Raw genomic sequence first — 11966 nt, forward strand, 5'->3', positions numbered from 1 at the left:
AATACTGCTATCATGTCCCCCCCAGTCCTTCTTTTCTCTGGCCTGGCCTTACCCAATTTCTGCAACTATTCTTCAGATGTTTTTGTCTCGGGCTCTTAATTATCTTCTTTGCTCTTCTTTGTACTTTTTCCAAAGTCTCAACATCTTTTTTGTAATGTGGTGACCAAACCTGGATGCAGTATTCCAGGTGTGCACCAGGGGTGGGATTCTACCAGTTCGCACCTATTCGCTAGAACCAGTTGTTAACATTCTAAGCAGTTTGGAGAACTGGTTGTTAGAGGAAATTATTGGCCTAATCCTGTAAGGAAGTCTGGAAGGAAATATTCTGGTGTTGCTTGCAGAAACTGCCTCTCTGTTAATCCTTATTACATTCTTGGCAGGACTAGACTTCCTGTCTCAGGAATGTCTCTGTAGTTATTTTTCCCTCCTTTGCTGGTACTTTGCTTGTGTGGAATGACCATTCAAAGTTACAATGGCATTGAAAAAAAGTGACTTATGACCATTTTTCACACTTACGACTGTTGCAGCATCCCCACAGTGATATTGAGTTTGCCACGCCCAGCCAATAACATGACCACCAAAACCATGTCTATCCAGTTACATGACCACCAAGCCATGCCCACTAACCAAGCCACGCCGACAGAACCGGTTGATTCAAAAATTTGAATCCCATCACTGGTGTGGATTTACTAAGGACTTATAAAGTGGTGCTAATATATTACATGATTTTGATTCTATACCTCTGTTCATACAAGCAAGCATTGTATTAGCTTTTTTGGCTGCTGCTGCACACTGCTGGCTCATATTTAAATATCATCCACTAGGATGCCAAGGTCCCTCTCACAGTTACTGTCTTGAGCTAGGTTTCGCCTAATTTATATGTGTACCATTGGTTTTTCCTGCCTAGATGTAAAATCTTCCTTTTCTCCACATTAAATTTTATGTTGTTGAATTGGGTCCATTTTTCAAGTCTGCCCTTTTGAATCCTGCACCTGTCTTCTGGGGTGTTGGCTATTCCTGCTAGCTTAGTGTTATCTGCAAATTTGATGAATTCCCCTTCTATTCCCTCGTCTAAGTCATTTATGAAGATATTTTCATTTGATGAAAAGCAGAGTCTTGTGGTACATTAAAAAGTAACATATTCTTCACTGCACAATTATACATTTCCATGGTTCATGAGATCAGAAAAACTGAAGATAAATGTGGCACTGAAGTAAATTCAACCATCTTCTTTTTCCTATATAATATAAAGCTCCTATATCAGGGCTACAAAATTCTAGAGGATGATGAGATGACAGTAAACAGAGATGTCTTTATCTCTTAATTTGCTACTGTTGCCCTTCTCCCCAGATATTATGGCTCGGATATGGTATGCCTATTAAAGGTAACTAGACATAAAAGATACTCATCACTTACAGATAACAACAATATACATAGCAATAGTAATAAGACCCACTGTAATAATTAATAGGGGCAGCAAGAAGTAAATTCCAGCATATTTCTTTCCTCCACAAATTCCCTTTTTCCTTCCCAACTGCCTGTTCTTCCTTATGTGTTTTTCTTTGAGGAGCACTACTGACTGAAAAATGTAAAATATGATCATTATTATTTATAAGTTCATGATAAAGCACTTAAATTAAACCAATATGATAGTTGAGCTCCACACAATAAGTATTTCTACATTTTAGGTGAAATTAATAGGAATTGTAATAGAAAATGTCTACAGAGTGCCAGAGTGTCATATTCAAATTTATCTATTAAAAATGGGAATTGGGGCAAGAACTGTGGTGGTACAGTGGTTAGAATGCAGTATTGCTGGCTAACTGTCCCCACGGAGTTTGATCCTGACCAACTCAAGGTTGGCTCAGCCTTCCAACCTTCTGAGGTTGGTAAAATGTTTGGGGGCAATATGCTGACTCTGTAAACATTTAGAGAGGACTGTAAAGCACTATGAAGCAGTATATAAGTCACAGTGCTATTGCTATTGGTAAGGTGAATGGAAAAATGGAGCTAAAGTTAGGAAATTTGCCTTTAAAAAGCACTGTGACTTCCAGGACTCATTCCCAACAGGACTTCTGTTAAGATATAGATAGGTTCTAAGGCCGAGACTAAAAATAAAGAAAACTGATATGGAAATGAAAAGCTAAAATTTCATTATAGTAAAGTGGACCAAAGCATTTCAGATTGCCTATGATGAAGAGAAAAGATTAACCTTCCCACTACAAAGTGAATAGTATATCAATGCTTCCTTTGAAGTTCATCCTTGGAAAAAGAGTTGCAAGCAACAGCATGTCAGATCTCTGTTTATGTTAGCACAGATAAGAAGCATAAAAGCAGGTAAAGTTTCTCTTTCAATTTTACTCAAATCAAAATGAAAATTCTAATAGTAAATCCTCCCCCACTTGCTCCCTTTCCTTGAACCCTTGGTAATCACTGACTCACATTCCCCACCTAATCTGGTTATATTAATCATCCACATATCTGCAGATAGTAGAATCTCAAGAATTACAAGAAAGGCTCATCTTTCATATTGCATTTTTTTTCTTTCTTTTTCTGTTTTCATTTGTAGTAGTAGCAATAGAAATAATACAGATGAGGTGGGATTCTCCCGGTTTGTACCAGTTTGGGCGAACCCCTTGTTCCGATGATCAGCTGGCTCTGAACCTGTGACGAGCATGTGGGCCTGCCCGCTCACCCCTGGTCTTTCCTGTGCTTTATTTCCTTTGTTTAGAGTACAGCTGATTTGCGCGGCAGAGCAGTCTGCCGCACCTCAGCTGTTTTATTCATAGAGGCTGCAGTTGAAGGTAAGTATTAGAGGCTTGTTAAAACATGGAGCGCATGCCTGCAGTGCGCATTTGGCACTCTCACACATGAAGTGCGCATGCACATGCGAACTGGTTGTTACACCAGTTGAATCACACCACTGGATGAGGGGAAGATAGTATCCTGCTTCTGTTATTCCTCAGACAATAAATTGTCAGGCCTCGGTATTTCTGCTACTCTCAGCAAAAGAATGTTATCACTCATTGCTTGAATTCACCTCATGAATGGCTTGCTCCCTGAAAAAGCAAGCAAACAAACAAACAAACAAAAAACCCCACAAACAAGTCATCCTGTTAAAATACCTTCCCTTTGTGTTCTTACAGACAACCCAAAAGAAAGCAGCCAAGTCCCGGTATTTATAAAAGTCCTGGATGTGAATGACAACGCCCCAGAGTTTGTCATGTTTTATGAGACCTTCGTCTGTGAAAATGCAAAAGCCGAGCAGGTTAGCATTTTTGTGTTTTGAAGGAAATAAATATCTGACATTTGTGCCTTTTGTGTTGCAAGGAACTGTTGGCAATGGTAAATGAAATCAGCTCATCGCTTCTTGGCCCAAACTGTAACTGGCATTTTTGCATGGTTTAGATGGATCTTTCTACACTTCGTTTCACTATCTGCCATTCTGCCCTTCTTCAGTTCCTTTTGACAGAAAATTCTGTTCCTTTTGATAAACCAGTGGTGAGTAATATACACAGGATCTGCAACCTTAATGAAGCAAATATCACCGGATCCAAACTCTGGTTATTCAGCAATCCAAACAACCAGTTAGTATTATTTTGTGTGTAATCTTCTATTTGATTCATTAACAGAGACTGGCAAAAACAGAATAATTCAAGTCCTAACCAAGGATATACAGGTGCTGCTCAACTTATGACTACAATTGAGTCCAAAATTTCTGTTGTTAAGTGAGAGATTTGTTAAGTGAGTTTTCCCCTATCTTATGACCGGTCTTGCCAGTTGTTAAGTGAATCACTGCAGTTGATAAGTTAGTAACCCAGTTGTTAAGTGAATCTGGCTTCCCCATTGACTTTGCTTGTCAGAAAGGGATAAGGAAGGGATCACATGACCTTGGGACATAGCAATGGTCATAAGTATGAACCAGTTGCTAATCATCTGAAATTTTGATCACATGATCATGAGGATGCTGCAAAAGTCGTAAGTATGAAAAACGGTCATAAGTCACTTTTTTCATTGCTGTTGTAACTTTGAATGGTCACTAAATGAACCGTTGTAAGTTGAGGACTATCTATAGACAGTTCTTAGCAAGGTATTTTTGTATGTAATATAAGGATGTTCAGGTCTGATGAATTCAATATTTCCAAATATCGAAGGAATCCTTTAGGTATTGCCCTCAGGGCTCCAATCATGATTGATGTAACTATGGATTTCCACTCCCCCATAAGTGTTCAGTTTATGGAAAATCTGCAAGTCCCTTCATTTTTGCAACGAGATTGGAGGGATTGTTTTTCCTCAATCCTACTCTTATGATCTTGTTCTGACCCAAACCCTTTTCCAATAAAACAAACACGAACCAAAGGGAACAGAAACCTTTTAATGATTCTTATGAATCCCCAGTTAAAAGGCTGCTGCAAATTAATTAACTTTGATAAGCACGAGCCTCGCCAAAACTGTGTGAGGCTGCCAAGAATAACAGATAAGGTTATCTAGAAATATTTTACAATATAAGAGTCTTCAAATACCAACTAAGATATTGCAATGTCCATGAGGCTCGAGTTTCAAAACGTCTTTGCTTTCTGCAAAGAACGTCCGATTCACAGCTGGCTTTTATCTTCTTGAAGGAGGGGCCATTACCTTGCAGCCTTACTTCCGAGTTGCCTGTGCTGCTGCAGCTGCTCTTTCCTGTGAGCAGCACTTGGCACAGGCTCCTCGGGAACCTCCTCATCACTGCTGCCAGCCCCCTGAAGGCGCAGTCCACTCCCTAATGGTCCTGGTCCCTCATCTGAGTTCTCGCTCTCCTCAACTGTCTGCACCTGCTGCCAGCTAACCACAACAGATGTGGTGTTTGTATATGTGTGTATGTGTACACACATACATAAGTCCACATGCATAATATTTTCAGAGAAATGGACATATAACAAGAGCCAGATTTGCACAGTGCTTAAGACATAAAGCTAGAAACTGGAAACCATTTTATTCTGGCCTTAGGACCACCTCAAGGCAGGTGATCTTGAGCCAGTCCCTCTCTCTCAGCCCTAAGGCGCAGACAATGGCAAACCACTTCTGAAAAAAACCTTGCTAAGAAAATTAAGGAACTAGTCCAGGTAGTCTCTGAGCATCGGGCCATGACTGAGTGGAAGAAAAAGAGACATACCAGAGTAGGTAACAAAATCATCTGACAGAGACGGATACGTTAATCTCTGACCTTCCATGATGCCTGAAACATGCAAGCATGTTGGGAGATTAATAAATCCCTCTTTAACTACATTACCAATATAAAAGCAAAGTGAATGCCCTTTTTTCTTCTCAAAGCAGTTTTCAGGGGGAAAGTGTTCTATTTGGAGGAAAGATTAATATACATTTTAAAAAAAACCATCCTTATCAATCACTATTTGTTATCTTGTTTGTTGTTATTAATTGATTGCTTTCATCCTATTTATTATTACTGATGAATAAGGACAAGGTGTAGATATTGGTCTGGGTGCCATAGGTAAAGATAAAATAACAATATTTTCACTTTTCTAGCTCATCCAGACTCTAAGTGCAGTTGACAAAGATGATGCTTTTGGTGGGCACAAATTCTCATTCACTTTGGCCCCAGAAGTAGCCAGTAGCTCCAATTTCACCCTTCAGGACAACAAAGGTATCCTTTGGGTTTTTTATTGCACACTATTACTATTACTGTTAATCTTCTCATCACTTCTTATCACCCATCCCCTCCCACTTGTGACTGTATGACTGTAACTTTGTCGCTTGTATCCTTACAATTTATATTGACTACTATGATTTGATTGCTTATTTTACCCTTTGACTATCACTAAGTGTTGTACCTTATGATTCTTGACAAATGTATCTTTTCTTTTATGTATGATGAGAATATTTGCACCGACAAATTCCTTGTGTGTCCAACCACACTTGGCTAATAAAGAATTCTATTCTATTCTATTCTATTCTATTCTATTCTATTCTATTCTATTCTATTCTATTCTATTCTATTCTATTCTTTCTTATTTGGCTTTTGACAGTCAGAAAGAACACAGCCCTTGCCACTTTTTTACATTCTTCCTTTCTTTTCAGATAACACAGCTGGAATCTTCACAAAGAAAATGAGATATAACCGTCATGAAATGAATATGTACCTCCTACCAGTGATAATCTCAGACAATGAGTATCCAGTTCAGAGTAGCACAGAGACGGTGACAATTCGAGTGTGTGCCTGTGACAAAAGAGGCAAAATGCTGTCCTGTAATGCTGAAGCACTGATCCACCCAACTGGCCTTAGCACAGGCGCATTGATCGCAATTCTCCTTTGTATAATTATATTGTTAGGTAAAGAACTTTGCATGAACTCAAGGGTTATGGGGAGTAGGATGGAGAACATTGTGCTAAGGAACAAATGAAGCATATTACGGAAGGATATAACTATGAAGTGTTTTTAGTAGAGTCATCTTTTAGTATAGATAGAATTAGCCCGTGATACATTTTTACTTTCTGGGTCTTCTGACTATTCGTCAATAGTGATACCCAATACATTGATTGTGGTGAAGCGAAAAACACCATTTCAGTTTCAATTATCTCCATTGTCATGCCATCTTTCCTTTTTCTACACATCAATCAAATATCCCATATTTCTTTTGCTAACTCGTTAGTTTCAGTGGGTTTGCTATCTAATCAACAAACTCAACTATGTATCCTCCATAAACAGTTCAGAATTATTAATCCTAACCATGTTCTGCGGTTATAATTATGGAGGAACTCACGTGGATCAATTCAAATACATACAATTTAAAGTTCACCCACTAAGAAGCTGTGGGCATACTAATTTCTTAAATGCAGCTGCCAGAAATATCCTCCTACTTCCAATCAGGTCATTATTATTCCCATCATTCCCCAGCTTGATAGAGGTATTGCTGGGTTGAAATGCTAACCAACATAGCAAGAAAACTATACTCTGATAATTATTGCTGTATCTTATTTCTGATCTTTCTTTACCTCTGCTTAAAGTTATAGCAGGTGATCATAACAACAACAACAAAATGTTGTCAGGACATGTTTGGTAGAGGCAGATGGGAAAGGTTCATCAACTGGAATTCTAAAGTGTTTGCAAAAAAATTCACCAATAAATGAGAATATCTGTAGCTCGGGGTTGAACTGTAAATGGTCTCTGAGCTTAGTTGCCTGCTTGTAGACATTTCATTATCCAACTAGATAACTTCATTTGTGAGGATGAGTGTGAGGTTTTCCCCCTGTTTGGATATAAAAGCTTGTCTTGCCAATTTTGGGGAAGGGGATATCTCCTTGATGGTTTCTTGATTTTCTCCCTATAACTCTATAATCTAGGAATCAATACATTATGCTGTCAGGATGGGGTTTAAAATAATAATTATTGGGATTGCAGTTCTATAGCCTGCAGTGGAATTCAATTAATAGCTGATATCATCTTTTTCTTCTCCTTTGATCTGCAATCTCCTTTGATCTGCAATACAATATTAATGCCAGGTAGTTAACCAAAAACAGCAAAATAATTAAACTACAAATTCTATTTTGTAAAAGTAACAAAAGCAGATGATTTAATCGTTTATTTGCTTTTGGTTATATATTTTATTTTCAATCTTAGTAGACCTAGGTTTAATGCTAAGAATTGCTGAAGAGCCAGAAGAGAAACAACAACTCAGCTTCACTTTTAACATGTTTTTTTTACCATTAAGAAGACCTATTCTACAAGTTCACATTAAAATGGAAAAAATAGCTTGAGAGTGAGAACACAATTATATTTTGAGCTGAATTACTTAGTAATTTGCACAAATTCAATTTGCATATTTATTTCTTTGAATGAAATCTCATTTCTAGAGATATTAGAGTACCAGACTAAAAATAAATTTAGAAATGCAAATTAGCTCTGTATTTTTACACCGGTTGGTAAAGCATTAGATGATATATTGCACAAATGACTATTTGGACTGAGACAGAATTTATATGGCACAGAGATAAATATATTGATCAAAGGATGAGATAAACTCCAGTGATAGTTGTTGAGGCTATGCAATTTTTGCACGATCCTTTCCATGCCTTCCGATTTCCGAACAGTTATTTTAGGGATACCTTATTTGTGTTCAACACCATAGAGTTTGTCCAGGTAATCTGCATTTAAGAGGGGGAAAAGTATTCCTGAGAAGTTCTGCTGGCCAAAAAAAATAGTTCTAGATTGGATGGATAAGCAGTCTCATTTGTGTAAGACTCTATTTTTCTTAATTTATAATTTGAAGACTCTTCTAAGCTAAGAGACTCAGTAGAGTTGTCTTCCTTGAGGGTCGTCTGAAAATCATGGAGTAGCTCCATTAACAACTTGAATATTTTTGTAAGAAGACTGGAAAGTCATTATAATTTCATTATTTCTATCAATAAGAAAACTAGTATTTTTATTTCCACAGTCAAGCATTTCAGTGAAGTTGAGAAAAGAATGGGGCAATAAGCTTGAGAATATAGCTAAGTGTCTATTTTAATGTTATGCCAATCATCTTTGAATTTGGAGTATAGTGAGAATTATCTAATAAATATTCCAAAATAAATTATTTGGATTAGTTATTCTTTAAAATAAAAGAAACTAAGTTTAAACTAAGGTGGGAAAGACCTTATTAAGAATATCATTGAAAATGTTGGTAGTTGTGTGTTTGAAGATTTATTTATACCAGCACTCACATCCAAACATTAAAATTCCAGAAATGGTTGGAGGTAAGTCCGCATTTTAAACCAGGGGTCCTCAACTCCCAGTCCATGGACCAACACTGGGCCACAGCATGCTAGAAACTAGGCCATACGAACAAGCCGAGCCCCATCTGTAGGATGCAGGCAGCCTGTGAAATCATGCCCCCTCTGGTACTTTTCTCCATGGAGCCAGTCCGTGGTGCCCAAAAGGTTGGGGGCTACTATTTGAAACCACCAGTTATAAATAACAGTTCCTAATTTTTCATACTTAGATTTTGGCATTTGGCCATTTAAGAGCCAAATCTGGGCTCCCAAATTTTTTAAGTGTCAAAAAGCAAATATAGCACCAGAGGCAACTGAAAAAAATTACTCGGAATTGCCTATTTTTAAATAGCATAGATTAAATAAAGAATTATAATATACCTTCAATAAATGTTTTAAAGGACATTTTTGAAGTGTTACAATACCTTTTTTCTTGTATCATATTGATACTGTATATCTCACTTTTAAAAAAATCCTTAGAGGACAAAATTCAAATAATTTCAGCAGTTCATCATCAACGTTTGGTGTAACTGAATTTTCTTTTTCTTTTGTCTCTCCTCAAAATAATCACTGGGACTTTAAAAGGATTGCATTGTTGCAACATGAAAACAAACTGAAATTCATTTACGTTTTAGCTTTTCACCAATTTTTTTCCTGTACTTAGCGACTCCTAAAATGATGCGCTCCAAAGGGAGAATGAGGTTATGGATTGTACTGTTTTGCAGATCTTCTTGCAAAAGAAAACAAAACAATTGTTCCAAAGAATACAAATTTCATGGCAGCTTGCTTTTTGTTTTAATTAGCTGGAGAATTAATGTCTCTCTCAACTCAGCCGACTTTGCTCAATTTCTTTCTTTCTTTTCTTACCAGTTACCGTAGTGCTGTTTGCGGCTCTGAGACGGCAAAGGAAGAAAGAGCCTTTGATCATCTCTAAAGAGGACATCCGAGATAACATTGTCAGTTACAATGACGAAGGTGGTGGAGAGGAGGACACCCAAGCCTTTGATATTGGCACGCTACGGAATCCTGAAGCCATAGAGGACAATAAATTGCGCCGAGACATTGTGCCAGAAACGCTGTTCATGCCACGCCGGACTCCAGTGGTACGAGACAACACTGATGTCAGAGATTTTATTAGCCAAAGGTTAAAGGAGAATGATACAGATCCAACTGCACCCCCTTATGACTCATTAGCTACATATGCATATGAAGGCAGTGGCTCAGTGGCTGACTCTCTTAGCTCTTTAGAGTCGGTGACTACAGATGGGGACCAGGACTATGATTACCTCAGTGACTGGGGACCTCGTTTTAGGAAGTTGGCTGATATGTATGGTGGTGAAGAGAGTGATAAAGACTCCTAATAATGTTGCCTTTTCCTTTTTTCAAGAAACAGCAGTGAAATGTGTGATGTCGCTACTTCTTTCTATATATCAACCATTCTTGGAAAAGTTTCTCTAAACCTATTGGTTCAAATTGATTCTTGACTGCAGTCTTTGTGGATCTAATGTCATTCCCCACTGTAATTTCAGCTTCCAAGAGAGGAAGAAACGCCACCAAACCTTTGTTATTTTTTTTTTCAAGCGCGTTTTTATTTAGGCAGTTCAACGGCCAAACGGCAAAGCAATTGAGGGAGAAACCCCCCCTCCCCAAACAGAAATGGAATACTAGTTTTAATATGTTTCTGCTAATTTTGTAAATGGGATTACCTTAATGTTATAGGTCACCAAATAACCTATATTTTAATGATTTACCTGAGACACATTTGTATGTAAATTATATATAGAACACCCTATTTTAAGGAAATGGTATGGCTTATCATAGATTATAGGAAATGAGTGTAGGTTTTTTAAAAGTTACAAGGGAGCTACAGGCAGTTCTCACTTAACAATCACTTTTTCAGTGGCATTTGAAGTTATGATGGCACCAAACAAGGGCATTTATGGCCAAGCCTTGAAGTTGTGCCATGACAGCAATCCCATGATCACTTGATGGTAATTTGGGCACTTGATTGCAACCCACCTGCATTTACAACTCTTGCAGCATGCCATAATCACGTGATCATCATTTACAACCTTCACTCTGGCTTCCCACAAGCAAAATCAATAAGTAAGCCAGCTATACAGTAATTTGCAAGTCACAATCACATAACATCTGGCTTAACAACCATGCGGGATTCATTCAACAACAGCAACTGGAAGTGCTGGAACTGCCACTGTTAAGTTGGCCTGGTCATTGTGGTGATTGGCTTTACAACCATATCACTTAACGATGGGCTTGTTGATTCCAGTTACCGTCATTAAGTGACAGCTACCTGTAAGATACTTTTAAAGTAATTCAATGGTCTTTTGAATGCTAGGGTTCATTTTGAATTGGTCACTTTCCTCAAACTATCAGAACATAATAATAATGGACAATCATAAGTTAGAAGAAAAGATAAATATGTTTTGTGTATATATGTGCCTGGTAATTGGTCCTAGCCAATTCAGTATGTGGGCTACAGTAACGTACTTCAAGAGATATTCTATTCCTGGAAAGTAGTCTATTAGGTAAGGTAATGTATAGAGATTGTAAGAACGTGTATCAAGAAAGCAGAGTATTTCTGAAAATACATGTATGGATTTCAAGTAAACCAATTTAATAATAATAATAGAATAATTGAAATCAATGAATTTCAAGTTAGAAAGATCTAAATTAATTCCGACTGATTTTAGTCACTCTATTTTAAGCAGGACTGAGTCTGGATCCAATCTATAATATATAAAGAGGGTTCCTAATGTGTATTTTGTGAGTCAATTCATATTAATTATTGCTCAATAACAACTCATACCAGCAAAACAAAGGATGTTATGTTCTCTTTATCACTCCCCACTTGCTCAGCTGGTGGATTGCTGTTATTTCTACCTCCTCCTTCTTAACAAAATACTCTGGTACTAGTGCCTAGGATTAAGCTGGCAGCAGGTGCTATATTGTGCAGCAAGGAAAAGACATGGCAGAAATAAGGAACTAGTACTACAGTAGTGCCTGGCTAAGCAAGCAGCAACAAATTGCATTCGATATGACCTCACCTTGCAATAATAATTCAGTTCAACACTGGTTCATGCTGCTAAGTCATTCTGGAGCGAAGGATTTCAGCCACACCAATTAACAAGAATTTGCATTAGCCATGAGGTGCATCAAAGATGGCCCCGTATAGGATTAAAATATGAAACATGGGCAGA

At 37.7% G+C, this 11966-nt stretch overlaps 1 protein-coding gene across 1 annotated transcript in view; it reads left to right on the plus strand.

Annotated features, from left to right (window-relative positions):
• Positions 1–11579, plus strand: part of LOC113436449 (cadherin-6) — a 177811-nt gene extending 166232 nt beyond the window's left edge. Inside the window, exons 9-12 of the mRNA XM_026700884.2 lie at positions 3147–3268; positions 5527–5644; positions 6079–6330; positions 9619–11579. Of these exons, the coding sequence (XP_026556669.1) occupies positions 3147–3268; positions 5527–5644; positions 6079–6330; positions 9619–10109 (983 nt within the window). The 3' untranslated portion in view covers positions 10110–11579. The remainder of the gene's footprint in view (positions 1–3146; positions 3269–5526; positions 5645–6078; positions 6331–9618) is intronic.
• The last annotated feature ends 387 nt before the right edge of the window (positions 11580–11966 follow it).

The sequence above is a fragment of the Pseudonaja textilis genome, chromosome 3 (assembly GCF_049901715.1).
Source record: "Pseudonaja textilis isolate UNSWEBS1 chromosome 3, rPseTex1.2, whole genome shotgun sequence".
In the NCBI taxonomy this organism is placed as follows: domain Eukaryota; kingdom Metazoa; phylum Chordata; class Lepidosauria; order Squamata; family Elapidae; genus Pseudonaja; species Pseudonaja textilis.